At 45.7% G+C, this 25,285-nt stretch overlaps 2 protein-coding genes across 2 annotated transcripts in view; one reads left to right on the top strand and one right to left on the bottom strand.

The window, feature by feature from the left end:
* The window catches only part of LOC123993312, a 41,043-nt gene extending 27,698 nt beyond the window's left edge, over window positions 1-13,345 (top strand). The window contains 9 exon segments of the mRNA XM_046295323.1: window positions 4,174-4,299; window positions 6,105-6,238; window positions 6,494-6,620; window positions 6,755-6,847; window positions 7,150-7,332; window positions 7,580-7,727; window positions 7,958-9,034; window positions 9,171-10,825; window positions 10,827-13,345. Coding sequence (XP_046151279.1) covers window positions 4,174-4,299; window positions 6,105-6,238; window positions 6,494-6,620; window positions 6,755-6,847; window positions 7,150-7,332; window positions 7,580-7,727; window positions 7,958-9,034; window positions 9,171-10,825; window positions 10,827-11,795 — 4,512 coding nt within the window. The 3' untranslated portion in view covers window positions 11,796-13,345.
* Window positions 13,346-18,845: 5,500 nt separating this feature from the next.
* Window positions 18,846-24,026, bottom strand: LOC123993311 (mitochondrial nicotinamide adenine dinucleotide transporter SLC25A51-like). Its single transcript, XM_046295322.1, has 2 exons — window positions 23,693-24,026; window positions 18,846-22,146 (listed from the first exon to the last, which is right to left on the bottom strand). Exon 2 carries the CDS (start codon window positions 22,072-22,074, stop codon window positions 21,121-21,123), a length of 954 nt encoding a protein of 317 aa, XP_046151278.1. The 5' UTR covers window positions 22,075-22,146; window positions 23,693-24,026; the 3' UTR covers window positions 18,846-21,120.
* Window positions 24,027-25,285: the final 1,259 nt, after the last annotated feature.

The following is a 25,285-nucleotide window of genomic DNA, read 5'->3' as shown; positions in this document are numbered from 1 at the left end:
ATGTGCAACCGCACACATGCAATCACACACACATCTCACCCACACATCCACCCTGTGTTTTACGAGTGCAGTCAGTCAAACAGTAATAATCTCTAAATCACAGGTCTCCAACAGGTAGATTGTGAGCGGCAAGTAATTCGCCAAGCTATTTTTTAAATGTGTTCCTTCGCAAACTGTCATGAACATAAAGCTCCCGGGCTACTATGCAATCAAAGCAGAATTGACATTATCCCACCCCTGGTTAGCCACTATTGGCTTAAAAAGCCAAATGTAACACAATATCTGCCAATTAAGTTCCAGCAATATTGCCCCTGTCTGTCTGTCTGTCTGTCTGTCTGTCTGTCTGTCTGTCTGTCTGTCTGTCTGTCTGTCTGTCTGTCTGTCTGTCTGTCTGTCTGTCTGTCTGTCTGTCTGTCTGTCTGTCTGTCTGTCTGTCTGTCTGTCTGTCTGTCTGTCTGTCTGTCTGTCTGTCTGTCTGTCTGTCTGTCTGTCTGTCTGTCTGTCTGTCTGTCTGTCTGTCTGTCTGTCTGTCTGTCTGTCTGTCTGTCTGTCTGGTGTGCCCTTTTGTCTATCACTCCGTATGTAGAGCGTCAGCGAGGCTAGTACTGATAACGGTCTTGTGGGTAGACAGAAAGCTTTCCCCCAAAAAACCTTCTCAATCGAATGTTAACTGCAAAGTAGGCTTACCGACAGAAAGATGTTGTGTTTAATTCTATCAACTGGGTGGCCATTGTTTTGCCATGACATGTGCTGTAGCAGAAGGCCTAACAGAAACATGCCAGACCGACACATTCCTCTCTCTCTAAATGCAAAATTAAAGGGTAATTACACACAAAAATCAAAATATGTTTGTTTTGTCCCCTTTCAAAATTCATCTTAAAATATAATTTTATGGGGCACTCTTAAATGTGTTTATTAAATCAAATCTAATCTAATTGTATTGTTCACATGCGCCGAATACAACAGTGAAATGTTAACTTACAAGCCCATAACCAGTTTTAAGAAAATACCTCAAAGTAAGAGATAAGAATAACAAATAATTAAATAGCAGCAGTAAATAACAATAGCAGGGCTATTATACAGGGGGTACCGGTACAGAGTCTATGTGCGGTGGGGGGGGTTTGTGTCGAGGTAATTGAGGTAATATGTACATCAAATCAAATGTATTTGTCACATACACATGGTTAGCAGATGTTAATGCGAGTGTAGCGAAATGCTTGTGCTTCTAGTTCCGACAATGCAGTAATAACCAACAAGTAATCTAACCTAACAATTCCAAAACTACTATCTTATACACACAAGTGTAAAGGGATAAAGAATATGTACATAAAGATATATGAATGAGTGATGGTACAGAACGGCATAGGCAAGATGCAGTAGATGGTATCGAGTACAGTATATACATATGAGATGAGTAATGTAGGGTATGTAAACAAAGTGGCATAGTTTAAAGTGGCTAGTGATACATGTATTACATAAAGATGCAGTAGATTATATGGAGTACAGTATATACATACACATATGAGATGAGTAATGTAGGGTATGTAAACATTATATTAAGTAGCATTGTTTAAAGTGGCTAGTGATACATTTTTACATCCATTTCCATTATTAAAGTGGCTGGAGTTGTGTCAGTGTGTTGGCAGCAGCCCCTCAATGTTAGTGGTGGCTGTTTAACAGTCTGATGGCCTTGAGATAGAAGCTGTTTTTCAGTCTCTCGGTCCCAGCTTTGATGCACCTGTACTGACCTCGCCTAATGGATGATAGCGGGGTGAACAGGCAGTGGCTCGGGTGGTTGTTGTCCTTGATGATCTTTATTGCCTTCCTGTGACATCGGGTGGTGCAGGTGTCCTGGAGGGCAGGTAGTTTGCCCCCGGTGATGCGTTGTGGCATAACTCTACCTACATGTAGGTAGAGTTATTAAAGTGACTACGCATAGATAATAACTGAGAATAGCAGCAGTGTAAAATGAGGGGGGGGGGGTGGCAGCAATGCAAATAGTCTGGGTAGCCATTTGATTAGATGTTCAGGAGTCTTATGCCTTGGGGGTAGAAGCTGTTTAGAAGCCTCTTGGACCTCGACTTGGCCCTTCGGTACCGCTTGCCGTGCGGTAGCAGAGAGAACTGTCTATGACTGGGGTGGCTGGAGTCTTTAACAATTTTCAGGGCCTTCCTCTGACGCCGCCTTGTATAGAGGTCCTGGATGGCAGGAAACTTGGCCCCGGTGATGTACTGGGCCGTACGCACTACCCTATGTAATGCCTTGCGGTCGGAGGCCGAGCAGTTGCCGTTACTTTACCAGGTATATTGACAGAAAACGCATCTCTTACACCAAGGACCCAGGGAAAAGTTGCAGGGTAAAGTAGAGAAGAATGTGCCTTTTTGAAAGCTACAAAAAAATATATATATGTAGCTCACGACATGTTTCGTTTTTTAAAAGTAGCTCTCATAATAGAAAAGGTTGGAGACCCCTACTATTCACCTCAGTATAACCCTGTGTAATGTGTGTGTGTTTGGTTATCTCAATATAACCCTGTGTAATGTGTGTGTGTTTGGTTACCTCAATATAACCCTGTGTAATGTGTGTGTGTTTTGGTCACCTCAATATAACCCTGTGTAATGTGTGTGTGTGTTTGGTCACCTCAGTATAACCCTGTGTAATGTGTGTGTGTTTGGTCCTCAATATAACCCTGTGTAATGTGTGTGTGTTTGGTCCTCAATATAACCCTGTGTAATGTGTGTGTGTTTGGTCCTCAATATAACCCTGTGTAATGTGTGTGTGTTTGGTCACCTCAATATAACCCTGTGTAATGTGTGTGTGTTTGGTCACCTCAATATAACCCTGTGTAATGTGTGTGTGTTTGGTCACCTCAATATAACCCTGTGTAATGTGTGTGTGTTTGGTCACCTTAATATAACCCTGTGTAATGTGTGTGTGTTCGGTCACCTTAATATAACCCTGTGTAATGTGTGTGTGTGTTTGGTTACCTCAATATAACCCTGTGTAATGTGTGTGTGTTTGGTCACCTCAATATAACCCTGTGTAATGCGTGTGTGTTTGGTCCTCAATATAACCCTGTGTAATGTGTGTGTGTTTGGTCCTCAATATAACCCTGTGTAATGTGTGTGTGTTTGGTCCTCAATATAACCCTTTGTAATGTGTGTGTGTGTTTGGTCCTCAATATAACCCTGTGTAATGTGTGTGTGTTTGGTCACCTCAATATAACCCTGTGTAATGTGTGTGTGTTTGGTCCTCAATATAACGCTGTGTAATGTGTGTGTGTTTGGTCACCTCAATATAACCCTGTGTAATGTGTGTGTGTGTTTGGTCACCTCAATATAACCCTGTGTAATGTGTGTGTGTGTTTGGTCACCTCAATATAACCCTGTGTAATGTGTGTGTGTTTGGTCACCTCAATATAACCCTGTGTAATGTGTGTGTGTTTGGTCCTCAATATAACGCTGTGTAATGTGTGTGTGTTTGGTCACCTCAATATAACCCTGTGTAATGTGTGTGTGTTTGGTCACCTCAATATAACCCTGTGTAATGTGTGTGTGTTTTGGTCACCTCAATATAACCCTGTGTAATGTGTGTGTGTTTGGTCACCTCAATATAACCCTGTGTAATGTGTGTGTGTGTTTGGTCCTCAATATAACCCTGTGTAATGTGTGTGTGTTTGGTCACCTCAATATAACCCTGTGTAATGTGTGTGTGTTTGGTCACCTCAATATAACCCTGTGTAATGTGTGTGTGTTTGGTCACCTCAATATAACCCTGTGTAATGTGTGTGTGTTTGGTCACCTCAATATAACCCTGTGTGTGTGTTTGGTCACCTCAATATAAACCTGTGTAATGTGTGTGTGTTTGGTAATCTCAATATAACCCTGTGTAATGTGTGTGTGTTTGGTCACCTCAATATAAACCTGTGTAATGTCTGTGTGTTTGGTAATCTCAATATAACCCTGTGTGTGTGTTTGGTCACCTCAATATAAACCTGTGTAATGTGTGTGTGTTTGGTAATCTCAATATAACCCTGTGTAATGTGTGTGTGTTTGGTAATCTCAATATAACCCTGTGTAATGTGTGTGTGTTTGGTCACCTCAATATAACCCTGTGTAATGTGTGTGTGTTTGGTCACCTCAATATAACCCTGTGTAATGTGTGTCTCTCCAGGTGGTGCAGAAGAAGGAGAACAGCAGCCATGACTACAAGTGTCTGTTCAGGGTTTGTTTCATTCCCAGAGACCCCCTGGATCTGCTACAGGAAGACCCAACCGCCTTCGAGTACCTCTTCCTGCAGGTGAGCCACATCTAGCTGTAGGCCTAGACTACCATCTTTCATGTCTGTAATTATTCTGCCTTTCGTGTCTGTAATTATTCACCTGCACTCATAGCCATGAGACCCTGTTTAACTTGCACACAGGTTAGCAGAGTTTTACCGTACTCGAGTAGTCACCTTCCGCTGAGAATCAGGGTTCATTTACCGGGAGGGGCTCGCGTGTCTTTTTTGTAGAGAAACACTTTTTTTGTGGAAGGTACGACAGCTGCTTACGTATCCCGCTCTCAACATCGTCAAGATAAATTGAGTTTCCTTGTAGGCCCATTTGACGGGGAAACTGTGAAGCGAGCTGTAGCCTAATTCTGTTTCCGAGGCTTTTATTAGAGAATGTGAAACAAGGTGCCTAGTTGCTTCTCTTCATTAAATAATGCAGCTGTTCTTTATGCTATGGCCTAAAATACAGTTGTTCATGTGGGCAGAATATTAGGCCTGTATTTTATAGCATTGGCTAGCGAATTTATTTAAAAAAGAAACACTCTTTGTCACATGACAATAGAGACACCAAGTAACAATAGCCTCAATGATTAAAGGGATCGGAGTTAATCTGTTACTGGGCTCTCACCGTCATTACCATTGAAATTCACCCAAATCATTTTGTTTAGAAGCCCATTAGGCTCCTCATTTGTTGTCGTTAAATGTCCGGATCAATAGAAAGGAGAATACTGTTGGGCGTTCCGCACGGTCGGCCACCTCGGTCCAATCCGACGCACAGAAACACATGAAAACATCAACTCATTACATTGATGCTTTCTCTGTTAAATCTTCCAGACCCTGTTGTAAATCAAGCAGACAGTAGCACATGATCAACATAAATGTTCGGTTATTGGATTGGATCCAATGTGGATCACAACTTCACTGGCACCAGGAAAAGGTCATCAACATATTCTGGACATTCTTCCCGGACACTATTTTCCAGCACCGGCTTTTTTTTGGCGTCGCCTGCCACGTCACAAATCTTGTCATTCAGAAAATGATTTGCTGGATCAACTGATGATGGTCGACAATATCACCAGGCCGAACTAAACATCTGGATGCCAAATGCGCATCCGACAAGTAGGTCTATTTGCCTGCGCCATAGTCTATTGAAGAGCCCCGCCAAGTTAGGTGACTCTTTCGTTTAGAGGCATTCGATTTTGGATTTGTGTATCATTTTGGGAAACTGTATTCACGGCTTAGCCTATAAATATCAAGATGAGTATTTGATAAAGCTGCTGTGCTGCAATTAAACGATTTTGTCCCGTTGATGGCACATAAGGGGACGGAAGGACATATCAAGGAAATATCACAGGCCTAGTTTTATTATATTGATCGTTCGTTTCAATGGCGCAAATTGAAAGAAAATGAATTAGGTTTAATTAACTTTTTTTTAAATTCACTAATTTGTGTATTAGTGGACTTATGGACGACATTTGTATGTATTATATCTAAAAGAAAAGCAACTGATGCAGCACATTTGTATGTATTATATACATTATTCTGCCCATATGAACATATGAACGAGTTTACCACAAGCCAGCGGTCGTTCCCCAGACAACCGCGAACACGTGGCCGACAAAAATGTCAAATAAAACATATAGCGGAGGGGCTTTGCAGGGATTATAGCCAAACCTGCGTGATTTATTTTAGAGGAAATCAAATGTGTTTCATACCTTGTGTGTGCATCATTCTACCTGTGTGTTTTTGTGTTTCATACTGTGTGTGTATATATAATGTTATATGGATGTGTATATCTCTCTCTCTCTCTCTCTGTGTGTGTGTGTTGTCAGAGCGTCGGGGACGTTCTGCAGGAGAGGTTTGCGGTGGAGATGAAGTGTAACACTGCACTGCGTCTGGCTGCCCTGCACATGCACGAGAGACTGAACAGTATAGGCTCCACCCGGACCTCTATCAGGAGCATCACGTGAGACACGCACTCACGCGCACGCACGCACGCACGCGCACACACACACACACACACACACACACACACACACACACACACACACACACACACACACACACACACACACAGACACACACACACACACACACACACACACACACACACACACACACACACACACACACACACACACACACACACACACACACACACACACACACACACACACACACACACACACATTGATATTGTCTCCTGTGTGTATTGTGACAGGAAAGAGTTTGGTCTGGACAGCTTCATCTCTCCCACTCTGCTCAGTAACATGAGAGAGAAGGACCTGAGGAAAGCCATCAGCCACCACCTCAAGAAGATCCAGTCACTGCTGGAGCCACGACAGAAGGTACGGTGGGAGGGAGAAGGAGAGGGGACGAGAAAGGAGGGAGAGATTATATGTGCAATACTTTTGTTGTTGTTGTTGGTGTCGTCTTCGTGCATGTTGTCATCATCGTGGTTCTCTCGCTCTCCCTTTCCCAGGTTATCTCAGCCACTCAGGCCCGGCTGGCCTACCTCACCCAGCTTGGAGAACTAATCTCCTACGGAGGCCGCTCCTATACGGCCACCATGATGGTTAGTGTGTTTGAAACAATTTACAAAGGATCATCACAGCTGTCAATCATTCTCTGACTCTGCCCCAATTTAGAGAGCTGTTATTGGCTGGACAGGATTGACCCCCCCATCCTGAACTTGTTTCACCCTGTGATGATTCAGCATGGGTCTCAGACTGTATCTACTTCTTTCATCCTTTCACCCCACCCCTCTTCCCTCCCTCTCGTCCTCTTTTCCCCTCTCCCTCTCTCTCCCCATCCCCCTTTCTCTTTGCTCCTCTGTCCACCTCCCCCTCTGTTCTTCTCCATCCTCCCCCACCCCAGCTGCAGGACCGGGAGGTGCTGGTCAGTCTGTTGGTGGGAGCGCGCTACGGCCTGAGTCAGGTGGTCAACCACAAGCTCAACATGGTGTCCACCCTGGTAGACTTCAGCAGCATCAGTAGAGTGGAGCTGCTCTCTGAGTCAGACAGAGTCAGCCTGCTACGTATCTCACTGCACGACATCAAGGTAGGATACCATACACACACAGAAATCACACACACACTCTCTCAGACACACGTTTGCTCATAGCTACGCTTAGTTCACACACAAATACAGTGGATGGAAAATACGACATGCATTCTCTCTTCCTACTCCCCTCTCTTGGTCTCTCTTCTCCACTCCTCTCTCTCTCTCTCTCTCTCTCTCTCTCTCTACCTCTCTTTCTCTCACTCTCTTTTTCTTTCTTTCTCTCTCTTTCTCTCGCTCTTTCCAGCCTTTTGCCTTACTGATGGACTCTCTGGCAGCCAAAGATTTGGCGTGTCTACTGGGGGGCTATTGCAAGCTCCTGGTGGACCCCAGAGTGTGTGTGTTCCGTCTGAGACGCCCCAAGGTGCGGGTGCACAGGATACCTGCTGAGGAAGGTGTGTGTGAAGGGAGGTTCGCCGTTATTGAGGGAGTTTGCTATGAATCGCTGACAAGTGAGCATCAATGTTTAACTATAATCTTTCCTTTTTTGGCATTGATCTTACTATTTATTTTGGCGTTGATACGTGGATATCAGCCAGTATGGATAGTATTCATTTGACTACTATTATTTACATAGTCAACTTTATTATGTAACTGAGAAAAAAAATGTCTTCGTCATTCCCAGGCTATGTGTCCCGCTGCTGTAGTGACTCCGATGACTCGTCAGACGAGGACTACCCCGCCGAGCCTCCGCCAACGCACACCCGCAAACGCCCCGCACCCGCCAGCAAAGACAGGGAGGGTTGGAGGAGAGAAGAAGAGGAGCAGAGAGGAGTGGAAGGAAAGAAAGAGAGAGCTGAGAAAGAATACGAAGAGAAACAAGAGGTGATGATCATTGAGCTGTCAGAGAAGGACATGGAAGTCGAGGAAGAGAACGGAAGGGAAGTGAGAGGAAGAGAGATCATGCTAGGAATTAAAGCTGACGCGGGAACAGTGGAACAGGACAACTGGTACCGCACAGAGCCGCGGGCCAACAGTAGCTTCTCCAGCCTGTCCAGCTGCTCTCTGAGGGCGGCCTTGGAGGAGAGCAGCCCTGCAGCTGCAGCCAGAGGAGGAGGCCCAGCCAAGGCCTCTTGCTTGGTCGCCTTGCGTGAGGACAGCCCCTCTCTCCGGTCCCAACGTCCAACTCAGGGGACCACCACCCTGGATGTCCACCACCCGTTCCTCCTGGAGGTCACAGCTCCCTCTCCTCAGCGTCAGAGAGAGGGTGCCGCCGGCAGCACGGCCTCTGCCCCCGTACGCCCCACCAACCTGAGTTACCGCAGCAACGACAGCCCGTGCCTGTGCTTCACTGAACACTCCAAGGGCAGCTATCTCCCCAGCCCCCCCGAGGCCACCAGCGACGAGGAGGAGACGGAGGAAGTTGACGACGATGAGGAGGAACTGAGACTGCTCTCTAAGATCCCAAGTCACGTAGACCTGCGCCTCATCGACAAGATCTGCGCCCAGTCTAACAAAACTGCTTCCAAAAACAAGTTAGACATCCCCATCCACATCTCCTCCTGTGAAAAGAAGGCGGCTTGTAGCTCCACCCACAAAGGGGAGGAGAGTCTATCAAGTTACTCTGGAGATTGCGGTCCTTTCCTAACGCCGTCCCCTAATGCTCCTCCTCCTGTTGCTAGGGAAAGTGCCTCAGAGTCAGACGATGAGTTCTTCGATGCCCAGGAGCGGTTCACTCCTCCAGTTCCTCCTGATGGCACAGGTGGGTTGTTGACATCACTTCTTCACTGACAGAGTAACTGTGTATAGAGCTGTTAAAGTGTTAAAGTGAAGGTGTTGAATGATTTCTGTCACCCTTTTAATACTCCCATCTCTCTCTCTCTCTCATTCACTCACAGAAAACAGTTTGGATGTGGCTGACAATAAGAGACACCGTAAACGCTGGAGTGGCACAGGATATGGACTGCCAGTGGTACCAGAGAGGGAGCCTCCCTCACCCCTCAAAAAGAAGCACTCCTCACCTGACCACAAGAAACAGCAGGAGACCCAACGAGACTCGAAGCTCCACTCAAACCAGTCTTCCATGCAGAGTGTCGATGCCAAGACCAAACCTCCACCATTGGCCCCCAAGCCCCAGCTACCCCCGAAACCTGAACTGGCCCCGAAACCTGAACTGGCCCCCAAGCCCCAGATAGACCCCCAGAGGTCTCCCAAGTGTGGGGGTCCGTACGCCCACTGTAACGGGGATGCTCGTGGGGCCCACGCGGGGCTCTTGGAGATAGACACCATGGAGCCGGAAACGATGGAGTTTAAATCAGTCACCTCGGGGGCGGGGGGGCCTCCACTCTCCTCCCCCCTCATCACGGCTGTACGGAAGAACCAGCAACCCCCTGCTGAATCTCAGACTGTGGAGAACGGGCTCAGGCAAGAGAACGGGCCTAAGATAGAGAACAGTTCTAAGCAAGAGCACAGTTCTAAGATAGAGAACAGGACTCCTAACGTGCTTCCTAAAGATGGTGTTCTGGTCACTGCTGACAAGCAGACAGCGAGTGTTGAAACTAAAACAAATGGGATTTCCCTGCCGAAGGGAGAGGTCCGAAATGGGGTTGGGGGGCACCCCCCGAGAAAGCTGCAAAGCTTATCCCCCATTCCACGTTCGGCTTCAGGAGATGAGATCAGGTTGAGCCTTACCAGCCCTCCACCACTCTCTCCCAGAACCTCCCCTTCTCCTCTTCATCCCCTAACAGTCCTCCCCATCCCGGTCTCACTGAAGGAGAAGGAGGGGGTGTCCCCACCAAACGGCCTCCACCCCTGGGGCAGCCGCAATGGGAGCGCTCAGTCCGGGAGGAGGGTCTCTTTGAGTCACGAGAACCTGTCCCCCAAAAATGCAGACGGCCCCCTCAGTCTGACCACCTCCCTCACCACCTCCTCTAAAGGGACAGCAGGAATCCCAGAGAGCACAGGGAGGTCAGGGTCAGGTTCAGACCTGAGGGTCAGTTCTTCCAGCCTGGGGGGCCGTCTGCCTACCTCAGCCCTGAGAGGGCGGATCCAGGCCCTGCCCTGGTACATGACCCGCTCCCAGGAGATCCTGGGTACTCTGGACTACCCCTCCACCAGCTCTGTCAACGAGGATGTCACATCCGGGTACGGCTCCGGTCTGTCGGTCAGCGGAGCCTCTGAGGTCAGCAAGGTCACTGCCAAGGCAGTAGGTGAGACTGCAGCAGGTAAAGGGAAGAAGGAAGTGCTGGAGGATGGAGCAGAGGTTGTCATAGCGACCATCAAAGAGTTCCAGGAAGTGACTCCCCGTGTGAAGGAGGCCAATGGGACGAACGTGTCGCACCCCAACCAGACCCTGAGAGAAAATGGGGCGCACGTCTCTGAGCCCTATGGGTTTCGGGGCTCTTGCAAGTCGGAGCAGCCCCAGTCCAGGCCCCACTCAGAGGTGGGGTTTAGGGGGTGGTTCAGGCCCACCCCTAGAGGGGGACTCTCTGGTGCACACCCCTCCACAGGCCCACCGCGAGGCGTGTGGGTGCCGTACCGTCTACGCCAACTGTTTCAGCGGCGACGTGGAGGACGGCTGCGGCTTTGACGAGGAGCTCACAATCTACGAGTTCTCCAAACGCACGCGCCCCAAACAAGCCCGCTCTACACCCCTGCCCTCCCCCACCTCCCCTGTCCCCTCCCCCAACATCCTGTCCCTGCTGAGGGACACCCCTCGCCCTCTCTCTACCCTCTCCACTGCCTCCTCAGAAATTAGCCCCCTCCTGTCCCGCCCTGTCTCCCCAACACCCCCTACAGGCGCCCTGAGCTCCCTCACCAACAAACGCTACGTGGGGCTGAAGGGGGGCTTCGCCTCCCTGAGGCAGGACATCGATCAGCTACGCCTGGTTCTGGAGAGAGGCACGGCTGGGCCACCACCATCATCAGAACCCTCTAAAACAGACCAGGATGAGTGTGGAGAAGAGGGACCCAACCAAGACGTGGGGAAAAAGGATGGTCCGACCCCGTGCTGTGGAGGGGCAAGTCCTCTACCCTTGACAGAGGCTGAGAGGAGTTTACTCCAGGCAGAGGCCCGGCGGTTGGCAACAGGGTGCCAGCGTGCCACGCGTGTGGGCTGGGCTCCGGAGGAGGCGCTTCGGTCCTTATCCAACAGCTTTAGTGCCCTTGTGCAGCTCTCTGCAGCCTGCCTGAGAACACACCCCTGTCCTGGCTGTGACATCTGCCTCAATAGGGGTCAGATCCACAGCACTGATGATGAAGGCCAGGAGGAGGCTCTGGACAAGCTGAAGGAGATCGTAGGGCTGTACCGGGAGTTCGTTGGGGCTGTGGAGACGGCTGAAACCAGGGCTGGGGCTGGCGGTGGGTCTGGGGATGGACAGAGGCAGGGAGAGGGCGAGGGGGTCAGGCTGCTGGCCAAACGCTGCACGGTGCTCATCTCTTCTGTCTTTGCGCTCACTCAGCTGTTCAGGATGCACTCGCCGGACACGACAGACCTGCTGGGTCAAACACCTCTCCACTTTTGACCTCTGACCTTTTAAAAACCCCTCCTCACCACCAGGACTGAGGTGAGATGAGGACTTAGTAAGAGAAGGGAGGAGGATGAAGAGCTGTTGACACGATTCTTTAGCAAAGTGGGATCTGGTGTGTGGCCCTACATACAGTACAGTACATACACACTTGTACAGTAAGTGCCATGCACACCACAGCACACAGAATAAACACACCCACACCACACACACATCCATAACTGATGAGAGGAACCTCTTCCACTGACTGCCATTACTGCCAGGTCTCCCCATAGACTCATCTGGATTATGCATTTGTACATAGGTATTTTATAACTATCTATCTTGTTTTATTATTATATTCTGTATGTGTATGTATGAAATATGTATGTACGTATTTAAGTATGTTTGCACCATGGTCTATGACGTGAAGGGACCTGCTGGTGTAAGACCCCGTGGTTTATCACTGGATTTTGTATATATTGTTTTTTGTCATGTGTGATTTTCTACCTCCACCCACCTCCCTTCCTCTGACCTGGTGTCTGCTGAGGAGACGAGGGAGCATTACTTTATCTTCGGCTTATTTAGTGATTCTGTGGATTCAGCTAAAGTTCAACTCGGTCATTTCGATTTGTCCATTGGGGGAAAACAGTATAAATCACAAACTTTGACATTTGCCGAGACCCACCCCCCTCAGTTTACAAACAAATGCAAAGGGAGCACTATTGACCGTGAAGGAAAGTTACACTTTGCAGAAGCTACAGAAATGAACCCTGTGACAAGTGTACACCTTTCCTGGCTCCTGACTGACGACTTGTGTGAGAGTGCTTGAACAGAGCAAACAGTCAATAACCCAAATGCTTATGCAGTAATTATACCGTACATCAACTTTGAATCTAAAGGACACATATATTTTTCTGGGGTGGGTTGCGTGGGTGGTGGAATAGGGGAAAGGAATTCATGGTAATTTGGTATTTTGTACAACGTTTTTGACAAGGCTGACTGTTAAACCTAACTAGATGTAGCAACGATCCAAAGTAATTTAACAACGAGCCACAATTTTACTACTTGCCCATGTTTAGCTCGGCAGACGGACGGACTGACTGATCCTGTTTGTGCCAGAGCTGTTGATAGATATACATGTATGTCTATGTTTGTGTTAGTTTGGTTCTATCTGTCCTTCCTTAGTTTATGGCTATGCAAACATAACCACTACTTTCCTGTTCTCCAACATATCACTCCCTGTTACAATTGTGTTAACGTTTAAAGACAAGAATACCTGTATATGTTTTCTAGCCATTGTAAATGGAAATACAGAGCGATTCCCCTTATGATAATGGGGGATGTGGATTAGGATCACAGGCTAGTTCAGGATTGCAACGTTCTGCAATGTTGCATGTAATGGGGTGCAACATGTCCCAACAAAAGGCCTCCAACCTACTGTGTTGTGGGTAAAATGCAGAGCTGTTTTTGTGACTGGAAACGATCACAACTCACTGATCCTGACACGATGCTGTAAACATATTCAATCTGAGGTTTGACTAAATAAATTGGTGTTTTGCCTTTCGTCTGATGGGACACAGATATGTTATTGTCACTGTCACTTTCCTCTTTTTTGTTCAAGCTAAGCAGATATTTGGCTTGTAGCATGAGACTCAAGCACATTCCAAGACACTTCAAATAGGTATTTGGGCTGATTTGAGATGTCAATATTCGACCGACAGAAATGGAATCAGTCTCTTTTTGGCACTAATATCACTCCATATAACTATCTGGATGGCTTGGCTTATCCAAAGTGTTGCCCACTAATAGGCTCAACTACATCTGATGCCACCTGATTATCTCCCTCAGTTAAATCCATTAGATCTGGAGGGACGTTAATACTGTACCTAGGACAACAATGGGATGCTGATGTCAAAATCCTACTCACAGGGCCGGACAAACAGATCTGGAGGCGGTTAGGGCTATCCGGGATCCTTGGGACGTCCCTATCCTAACCCCTATTCTTACCCTAACCATTTAAAATGTCAACTTCAATGGGGTAGGGATGTCCCAAGGATAGCAAGGATCCATCTGGGGCACCTTATTCCTCCAACAAATATATTATAATAATATATATTGTATTTTTAAATGGGGGGATTTTTTTGGGCTAACTTCCTTCAATTCTACACATTTCGCCAGGGCAGACAGATAAATGTGCAGTTTTATAGCTAATCTCATTGTATTCTACACATTTTGCCGTGAGGCTGAGAGACAATTTGGCAGTTTTAAAGCTAAATGTTTATACAATTCTATACATTTTGCCATGGCTTATGACGTGTTCATAATATGCTATCTGTGGAGGCCTGACCTCCAGGGGGCCCCCAACCGACTTGTGTTCATACTATCTGGGAGGGCCACATTTTTGGTTGGGGGCCCCCTGGAAGTCTGGCCCTGTCCACACGTCGTCCATTAACTCACAAACATAAGAAGATTGGCGCAGCTGGGGCCTGGATATTGATGGCATAGATGGCGATTAGGAAATGCAGTCTGACAGTTTTAAGGGATGTGGTGACAGAACAATTGGCCTTCACTGTATCATGTGTTGAGATCCATTGTGATGCCACGTATGTCCAAAAGTGAAGTTCTTCAGGAAAACATGTAACTCCACAACCTCAAAAGGAATTCCACAAGAACAAAGGTAATCCTCCAAGACAAAAAAAGGTAAATACACAAGGTGGAAGGAATAGCACAAAACGCCTCAAAAGATACTCAAAAACAAACAAACAAGAACAAAAAACAGAATTCCACAAGAGTGTCCACCGGGATCAACAAGAGTTCACAGACTAGGGCTGGGTGCTAACATACAAACACAGAGCAAAGAACTGAGGAAAACAAAGGGTTTAAATACAATCAGGGCAAACGAGGCACAGGTGCAAATAATAATGGGGATCAAGGGAAAACAATAGGTCAAAAGGCACAATGGGGGCATCTAGTGACCAAAAACCGGAACAACCCTGGCCAAATCCTGACAGAATCCCCCCCCCTAGGAACGGCTCCTGACGTTCCTACCAGCTCTCTCAGGGTGGAGGGCCCTGAACTGATGAATGAGGTCAGGGTCCAGTATGTCTTTGGCAGGAACCCAGGAGCGCTCCTCGGGACGGGACCGTAGCCTTCCCAGTCCACCAGATACTGCCAGGACCGCTGCACCCGGCGGGAATCCAGTATCCGATGGACAGTATAAGCCGGCTGGCCTCCAATGACACGAGGCGGAGGGGGAGGTCTGTCTGCCGGGACAAGGGGAGAAAAAACAACAGGTTTTAATAAGGAAATGTGAAACGTGGGATTAATCTTAAGGGATCTGGGTAAGTGTAGGCGATAAGAAACTGGGTTAACTCTCCTGGCAACCTTGACACATTGCACATCAGTGGACAATGGACAATAAAGTTACGACGATGATCATTGTAGCATACTGAACACAGAACCTGACCTTTGCCATGGAACCGACGTTATAGATTAGAAGCCCTAAAACTGATCAGAAACACACTGTACAGGACTGTCAGTGGATTATAGGCCTCTGTGCACATCACTGGGCAGCCATTTCTTTCTGTTACATTGTTGAAATAAACAACTGTGAAAAAAAGGCATGTGAGATCTCACTCCTGTGTCTGCCTCTGGAAAAGGGAGGTGCAGCAACTGTTTCATTCGAATGCACACTACAGAGAAACTAGAGACACATCTTGTGTCATGAAACGTCATGAGAGGGACAATCAACATTTTCTTTTGATTAACATTGATCTCGGTTCAAATAATCGTTTGGAAAAATAAATGTGATTGATCGCATATTTTAGGCTTCCCGATTTGTGATAACCTCAGGCACTATAGAACAATACACAGTAAGAACACAAACACCACAAGCTGTTTAACCGCTCGAGGCAGCAGCCATTTCTCAAATGTTCAGTTGGGAGTGTCTGTAATAATGCCCGTTCACATGCTCGTCTGAACTAGGAAACTCAAGACATTTACGACACGCTAACTGGTTGTAGTTATACACGTTCAACGAATCAGCAAGTCGGAATTTTCAGTTTCCTAGTTCCAACTAGCATATGAAAGCAGCATAAGCCAATGTATTGGCCCTGTTCACTGTGACTTGGGAAGAGTGATTTTGAGCTGCCATTGAACCCAGTGGTAAATATTTGTAAAGCAGAGCAGTACTTGTGAATGTGGCATGTCAAAAATACTGGGCTTCCTACCATTCCTTTAACATGAGCCATCACCTTCCCAACATGACTGTATGAGAGAAAACACTATGGTGGAAACTAAGCAAACTAGACAATGAAAATCCACCTCAATGTGATAAATAGTCACACTGCACTGTCCTGATTCGTGACCACTCATTGAAAGACAAAATGCCTTTCAGTAGCAATTTAGTGGGAAGCCCTGGTTGAATTGCCTGGGGTACGTCTCTTTCGCCAGACCAGTCCCCATGTCAGATTGCCCTTAATCTGATCACTTGTTAACCCAGCAGTCAGATCCAGGCCCTCACATAACCACACCAACCAGCCCAGTGGATTGGCTAGCTCCAGTTGTCCCGACTTCCCCATTCGCAGGCTGTACCAGGAAGACAGTGCCATTGGTTTGGGAGAATGCCAAAACGTTGCTGGCGTTGATATTGCTACGATGCCAATAGCTCGTAGACACACCATTCATTGTGTTGATCACAGTTATGGTTTGTAAGCTTATATGGATGGACACATAATGAAGGCCTTTTGAGTAGTGTGCATGGCCAGGTTTCCCCTGTGATTTGTCAATGGGGATTAGATGCTTGTTTGGGTAAGAACATGGTGAGCAGTAACAAATAAATGAAATGGACTGACAAAAGGGGGAAAAGGGCGGTTACCTAGACAGTTGTATAACTGAATGCAACTGAACTGTGTCTTCCGCAAGGTCTGAAAGCATGAAGTCCACAAGGATGATGTTGACTTCACTCACACCCAAATGACACAGACCCATTCAAGAAGCATTTCACCTTTATAAAACATTTGGGTGTCTTCTAAAAATATACACCATAACCCGCAAAAAAGGCGGAGGGGGGTGGACTATAGCAAACAGCTTAGTCACAAAAATGTACAAAATAAGCCTACAATTTCGCTTTAAGTCATTTGACATTTTCAACATTTGCTTGCCTGGTTAGCGTTACATTTATGTGAAATCTGTGACCAACTCAAGTGATCTGGAAATGTTTTATGTAGCCGCCTAGTCACGTACAGTTCCCTGAACCTTTTAGTAAAACATACTTGTACCTTCAACGCTGGAAAACCAGCTGAAAACTGTCCTGACCTTGTTCAGCACTGATTATTTTTTTAGTTGAAAAAACAGACATAGACCGCATAAGGGCCAAATTAAATGGCAGATATCATTTCTGTGCCACAACACACTACTCTCCCTCCCTTTTCTCATTCTCTTGCTTTCTTCCGCATTCAGTCTCCCTCATACTAGTTCTCACTCCTCCAGTGCACTCTTTCTCCCTCTTCTCAGTCTCTGCAGCCCCATCTCAATCCCCTAGCAGCATGCCTTCCCTATCTGGCCTGTCCTACGCAGTGTGGGCCGCTGCATGGCGACTGCCTCTATTCAAGCTTGAAATTTGAGCCCATTATGTCAACAGGGGTTATGGGCAGAGAGGAGAGAGTGTACAGCAGTCAGAAGGAAGCGAGAGGGAGAGAGAGGGGAGTGGAAAGCAAGGAATTCTCAGAAAGGAAGGAGAGACAAATATGGAGGAGAGAAGCAAGCGTGTAAATGAAGGGCTAAAGCCTGGAAGTATACAATTATGGGCAAAATGGTTGTGTTCCTATTTTCTTTGTGTTCCTGTATTCTTTGTGTTCCTGTATTCTTTGTGTTCCTGTATTCTTTGTGCCTATTTTCCCTGTATTCTTTGTGTTCCTGCATTCTTTGTTCTCCTGTATTCTTTGTGTTCCTGTATTCTTTGTGTTCCTGCATTCTTTGTTCTCCTGTATTCTTTGTGTTCCTGTATTCTTTGTGTTCCTGCATTCTTTGTGTTCCTGTATTCTTTGTGTTCCTGTATTCTTTGTGTTCCTGCATTCTTTGTGTTCCTGTATTCTTTGTGTTCCTGCATTCTTTGTGTTCCTGTATTCTTTGTGTTCCTGTATTCTTTGTGTTCCTGCATTCTTTGTGTTCCTGTATTCTTTGTGTTCCTGTATTCTTTGTGTTCCTGCATTCTTTGTGTTCCTGTATTCTTTGTGTTCCTGCATTCTTTGTGTTCCTGTATTCTTTGTGTTCCTGTATTCTTTGTGTTCCTGCATTCTTTGTGTTCCTGTATTCTTTGTGTTCCTGTATTCTTTGTGTTCCTGTATTCTTTGTGTTCCTGTATTCTTTGTGTTCCTGCATTCTTTGTGTTCCTGTATTCTTTGTGTTCCTGTATTCTTTGTGTTCCTGCATTCTTTGTGTTCCTGTATTCTTTGTGTTCCTGTATTCTTTGTGTTCCTGCATTCTTTGTGTTTGTGTTCCTGTATTCTTTGTGTTCCTGCATTCTTTGTGTTCCTGTATTCTTTGTGTTCCTGTATTCTTTGTGTTCCTGCATTCTTTGTGTTCCTGTATTCTTTGTGTTCCTGTATTCTTTGTGTTCCTGCATTCTTTGTGCTCCTGTATTTTTTGTGTTCCTGTATTCTTTGTGTTCCTGTATTCTTTGTGTTCCTGCATTCTTTGTGTTCCTGTATTCTTTGTGTTCCTGTATTCTTTGTGTTCCTGCATTCTTTGTGTTCCTGCATTCTTTGTGCTCCTGTATTCTTTGTGTTCCTGTATTCTTTGTGTTCCTGTATTCTTTGTGCTCCTGTATTCTTTGTGTTCCTGTATTCTTTGTGCTCCTGTATTCTTTGTGCTCCTGTATTCTTTGTGTTCCTGTATTCTTTGTGTTCCTGTATTCTTTGTGTTCCTGTATTCTTTGTGTTCCTGTATTCTTTGTGTTCCTGTATTTTTCCCCCATTTATAGTTGTGCATATTTTATCTGAGGAAAAACATTATTTGGCCACGTCTTATTGCTTTTTAAGTCCATCTCATCAAGGAAGAGACAAGTTATGGGTAACATACATTTTACTTAAACCATACATTTGACTTAAACTTCAACAGACACACAATACAAGTGGCACTTCAGCAATAAGCTCATTACACACAACTCTTTGACAAACATGATCAAGATACACTTATAGTGGCGTTGATTGATGGGTTATAATAACTGAGTGAAGAAATGGTACATAATAGCACTTTCCTAGTCCAGTTCCCATGTGCTTCTGAGTATACCGCTATTTCCAGTCGTCTTTCAAGTAATACCTACAGTACAAACACCTGCTAGCCGTTAGGCTGGTACCATAGAGATGGAAAGAGATCTTGTCTGTGCCATTAGGACATTTGTGACAGCACCATTGAGGCTACAACTCATAGGAATCGCCAACCAGTTGACTACTTTTTTAAAAGTGTTCCATTTTCAATATTAAAGCTAATATTGGTGATTTACCACCATCTGCAGTGCTGGAGTCCTGAACCAAATAGCGTAATTAAATGTATTGTGGCCACTAGATGGTGGTGACTTACCTTAAAACAATTTACAAATCAAGACAATGCTCCGATCATTGGCTGATCGCTCCCAACCATAGGAATCCACACTCAATTGCGTACTTTCAAATGGTGGAAGCCATTAATGGTAACGTCCATGCTGAAATGTGCTAGATCTAAGTTGAGTTCTCTAACTATCTCTAGTATACCGCACAGGGTTGAATCAAAGAGACAGATAGAGAACTCCTCTTTATATCTGTGCCATTATAGTCTGACAGCATGGACAGCGCCATTGAGGCTATACCTCATAGAGCCCCGCAGTGGAGGTGTCATAATACCCATAAAACCTTGCGGTCAAAACAGGGAAACGGTTCCAATCGTTTTTCCACTGTTCATTTTTTCCCATAGAGGATTTTAGAAACACTTCAAATATGGGCTGTGTTTCGTGTCGGCTCCCCCTGGCGTGATGTTTTGATAACCATGTACATCTCTGTTGGATACGGTGACTTTTATCAATATATTCAGCTCCATTTACCTCAGATTTGAAAATGGTAATTAGCATCAAAGTAGACATCATGCAGAACTACAAATCCCTGCAAGCTCCTGCACCTCGTCTCTAGCTGACACCTTTGCTAACAGGTATTGTGTCAATTTAAAACTTGCACGAGACAGTTCACATAATTGTCAATGTTTAAAGAATTGTAGCCAATTTATTCATTACTACATTTAGCTAACATTAGATAGTTTATCCAGAGATTCTTGCCTTTGCCTCGATTCGGCAGTCTTGTCCAGATCATCATAGCATTTGTAGTTCTTTATGATAGCCACATTAGCATTTCACAGATAAATATATTTCCCTGAATTCCTATGTATTAAAGTCACCTTGACCTAGAGATTTACAGTTATCAAAACGTAACGCCAGGGTAAGACTACACAAAACACAGCCCTTACTTTAAGTGTTTCTAAAGTCCCCAATAGGGAAAATCAAATGGTGGAAAAACAATTGGAACAATTTCCCTGCTTGACCACTAGATTTTATAGGTATTATGACTCATACTGTAGTACTCTAATGGAATCCCCACCCAGTTGACTATTTTGACTACTTTAAAATGGCAGAAGCCCTCAATGGTGCTGCCCATGCTAAAACAGCCTTTTGGCCACTAGAGGCCTCTATCATTCTCTATGGGTCGAATCAGTGCATAATCCTAGATGACCGACATGGTAAATAGTTGGACAACAAATCAGTATACCCGAGTTCACAATCAGATGGCCAGAGTAGAGAAAGGAGAGGGGTTGAAGGGACTAATAATCAATGCACACAGATCAAAGCACTGGCCAACACAATGAATAGTTCTTTGAAAGGTGCTCTTGGTCACTTTAAAAAGGCTTACACCCAGTAAACTGCCTCTGACACTTTCTGCTGGGAACCACATCAGTCTACACAAAAATTTTTGGGGGAAAAAGGCTTTTGTTGCATGTTGGACCCAGACGCAGGACTTGTGTAGTTGTGAGTCTCACTTCGATACCATGACTCAAATTGACTGTCTTGTTTAATCTCACACCGACTGGTGACCATTGTCAGTAGCGCGACTTCACCTTTCATATACCCTTTGTCCTCTTCTACTTGCCGTAGGCCCTTACCCCCCACATACACTATGTAGACCTGTTTGGGTGGGCAGTGGGCACATCAGTTTCAATAACAACAACAAAAAAAGAGCACCAACTGCGATCAACAAACAACACTTTCCCCAAGTATTTTTCCTCGCTCTCCCCCTCACATTCCATTCCCCCTCACATTCTATGACCCTTTCAGTATCAGAACACTGAGCAGAAGCTCGTATGTTGCGTTGATGATGCCCCAGGAGAGAAGGGAGCGGTGGTAGTTGAGGTGTGCCCCTCGGAACAGCATGGCCACGCTGCCACCCCTCTCCCTCCACACCGTCATCAACACCTCCCCACAGGGGCGGAAAGCACCCCCCACCTGGGACTGGGCCCGCGACTTCACCACATTCAGCGGGTAGAACATGATCCCCAGCGCGGCCCCCAGCATCCCTCCACACACAAAGTCATTGATCAGGTGGCCAGCCCGGCTGGAGGCCTCAGGGAGCTGCTCCTTGATGGGCCCACGGAACCCGAAGAACAGCACATTACTGGGCCCGTTCCTTATTAAGACCGGCACCAGGCCGCGGTAGCACTCCTTCACACCGTACTCACTCAGGAGCGTCCGGAAGGTGTGGGCCGTGTTTTGGAAGCGGCCGTGGTGCCGGTGGTCCTGGAGGAGAGTCTGCACACGCTCAAACGGCGTCAGCACAGCCTCTGCCGTGCCCGCCAGCGCCGCCGCAAAGCTCCGCGTCACCAGCTCGGGAATGCCGCTGCCGCTGGGCACCTGGTCCAATAAGACCCGGGAGAAGTCCTCGTACAAGCCGAACATGATGGCTACAGTGGTGGTCTTCTGGAGAAGAGGAGGGAGCAGCCCCCTGTAGAGGTTCCTCATCCCGTCCCGTTGGAGTTGTCTGACGGCCTCTCTGGCCAGCACACCGTGAAGCTGTTGTCTGAACAGAACCTTCTGGATGGGGAAGGTCACCACGATGTTGGTGAAGGCAGCTATGGAGCCACAAACGTAGTGCTTCCCCCGGGGGCCGAGCGCTGCGCCCAAACCCCTGCCAGATAGCAGGGAGCCCCCTCCTTTACCCAGGGATCCCTGGGGCTGTGACGTGCAGGCTGACTCTGGGTCCATGGTGGTAATAGCCATGGGAGATGAGACACACCCTGAGCCTACGCCACCAGCATCACTGCTTGGGAGACAACCTCTATGATTTTACACCTGTGGGAAGGAATGAAAGAGTTAAATATACAATGTTTAAAATTGGCTGCAATATTATCTATTGGTACTGAAACAGCATGTGAACTGAAGTTACTTGTTCCTTTCAGCAAAACATGCATTGTCTACTATGTAACAAATGGATGGTCAACCAGTCTGCAAAAACTCCCTCATGATTAGTGGAGAAGGATTGTGTGATTATGAGGCTAGTATCCAGAAGGCATCAGGCTGTCTGCACTGGGGTAAGACTGCAGTTTTACAAAATGACAAGACACCGGTAATATTTGGGGAAAAAATTTAACAGGTTGCCAGTGAAACAAGGATCTTGGGTAAGTAGGTTTGGTAATACAGTTCAATGCACCACGGACACAATCCAGGTCTGTGTACTGCATCTATTGAAACTTGGCTACAACTTTGCTGCCGTTACCACCTCAGTGATAAGAACTATTGCATAACTTGATTCTAATGTACAAGGTGATATGTACTCTTCCGAAAGGAATTAAGAGACTTTCATGCATCATCATCATTTTGTGCAGTCTAGAAGTTGTCCAGAAACAATTTAAAACCAATCTCCACATTCAACTGCCTTCTAAACATAGGTCAGAGTAGTAGCACTGTCACTGGAGGGTAATTAGAGGTCAAGCTATGAAAGCAGATTTCGACAGAAGTGCTTCTGCCAAATGCAAACCGTTAACAAATGAGCTGAGTCACCCAGTGCAGATGAACTGTCAGTGACCAGGAGGAACAGACAGTTTGCCAACCTGGTTGTTGAGTCTGATCATCGTTGTACTCTGGTTAGAAGGTCTTGAGTAAAGTTAACGCCTTCTGGGAACTCCCCATTTGCTGTCATGACTCATGGTCATGCTATATGGACACAGCTAAATAATGCACACATGAAATGCTCAAGTTGGCTAGGTCAATGGAGAAATTGTCAATACGGTCAAGAAAGACATGCTCAAGGCTATCAGAGTTTGAATCTACCCAGTCAACGTTAGCTTCAGGATGTATTCCACAGATTACACACGGGCACAATCCAGATTATTCTGAATGAGTCATTGCTTTCCTGGCCAACTCCAAAACAAAGGACAGTAACGTTACAGCCTGCTATACCCGTCTTCGTCCTGGCTAGACCCACCTAAATGTTTCCTGATTGTCAAATGGTTGCGTCTACGCTAACAAGCCAGCTAGTGAGCGAACATCCTTTTCAGGGCCTTTTTAGCAGCCAGTGACATGGCTAATCTTGACAGTCAAGATGTCCTTAACTAGCTATGGTAAACAGGAGTTTGACTGAGCTAGCTATCTATCAAGTTAGATACAGATTACAGGTATTTTGTATCCAGCTAACGTTGGCTAGCAAATTGGCAGTGTCAAAGCGGACAACTAGCGTTTAACTTGATTTTTTTGTGCCCAGACAAACAGTTTCGAGATAGATATCTTTGGATGGGCATGCTATCGTTGTAAATGTAAAAAAACAAACATTTTTTTTATTAACATCATATAGGATATTTCAACACTAGGTCCAAAGTATCTACATTTACTTGTATTTTACCTTGCCACGAAGAAACCGTAGTTTAACACGGAAATGGAGTTTGCTAGGTCGTTCCGTCTGCTGTCGATCGCCGATGCATAGGGAAGCAGCTGACAGCAGGAAAACCAATCGAGATGTAAATAGCGTGCCTTACGACCACCGGGCCCTCGCTAATCTACATATAACAATACACACATAAGTATCCACTATAGTTTGTGGTTGAAGGTTTCAAACGTATCAGTTTATACGGATTTTCTGATACACACTAGAGGGGCCATTGTTCAAGCGTCCTGTTGGCTCTCTTGAATCATGTTACAACTACAAGGTGTATTTGATAAATAACATTTGCATCTCAATTAGATTATATTTTGAGGGTTAACTCCATGACGAGAATTACTGCCCCGTGCTTTTTGTGATTCTCTATTTGCATTGACACGTTTTTGTCTGGTTGTGTGATCTGTCCAACATTTTCTATGTGCAATATTCTGTCATGCACCAGGCGGCAGCATTTACTAATAGGATCCTTCTCGTCACTAGTTACCACAGTCACAGATGGCTTAAAATCTGATTTTAAACCTAACGCTAACCTTAACCACACTGCTAACCTTATGCCTAACCTTAAATTGAGACCAAAAGTGTTTACGATAAAGTCAATGTTGCTGCGGATCAGCTCTAGTGTCTAGTAGTGACTGATAAGCCAAGTCAATGATACCGCGAATCTAATGTTATCACACATGCGACCGCACGTCATGATGTCATACACATATTCCCATTCATGGGAGCAATAAACAAATGCCCGAATTTCAATTTAAATCCTAGCATCATCATATTTTGGGCACTGTACCCCACGGATAACAATAATATGACCAAATATGTCAGCACAAAAGGGCTGCGAGTTTTTAAATGAAAGGGGCTCTGGATCTTGTGTCTGATGACCCCTAGATCCCTCTATCCCACTGACTTTAATATTTAGGTAAACTGCGTCTAGTGAATGACAATTATACTCTAGCTAGCTGTTGGCTTGATCAATAGTAAAGTGCTACTAACGAGTCATTTAGAATAGATGCAACGTTAGGAAAACTAGTCTCAAGAGGTCTGGTGCTTGGCTTTATTGCACACAGGCTGGAATGGAATGTCACATTGGTGTCTTGTCTTGACAGTATGAGATGTACAGCATTGGGGGAAATGCAAAAGACAGCTTCAGCCCGGCATACTGCTGTACAACATGGGAGTGAAAGTTCTTATCTCAATTTATGCACACACTCACAGTACTGTTGATGACTGATATAAATGCTGTTGTTTGTAGTGTGTCCTTTAGTTTGATCAATTTGCTCAAAAGTACCGTAAATGTCAGAGTAACCACTAGCCAGAAGTTTAAGCGTTGCAAACTGAAACTAACTAGCTACTAGCTAAAGTTAAGCAAGCAGCTACCAAATTAGCTACATTCTTAATTATTGCAACATAACCATATTACGCTCTTCAATGACTCAACAATTCACAAGCATGTGCAGACAATTAATCGGTTTATTTTCTCTTCTGTACACTTATTACATTTTAGCTACAAGACAAAAGCACATACTGAACAAAAATATAAACGCAACATGCATCAATTTC

Source organism: Oncorhynchus gorbuscha, linkage group LG13 (genome assembly GCF_021184085.1).
Source record: "Oncorhynchus gorbuscha isolate QuinsamMale2020 ecotype Even-year linkage group LG13, OgorEven_v1.0, whole genome shotgun sequence".
Classification (NCBI taxonomy): domain Eukaryota; kingdom Metazoa; phylum Chordata; class Actinopteri; order Salmoniformes; family Salmonidae; genus Oncorhynchus; species Oncorhynchus gorbuscha.
This window is presented reverse-complemented; position numbering and strand designations above follow the sequence as displayed.

Bases quoted from the DNA above. Each gene is read 5' to 3' on its own strand.
- LOC123993311 (XM_046295322.1), bottom strand. From the start codon at position 22,074: ATGGCTATTACCACCATGGACCCAGAGTCAGCCTGCACGTCACAGCCC.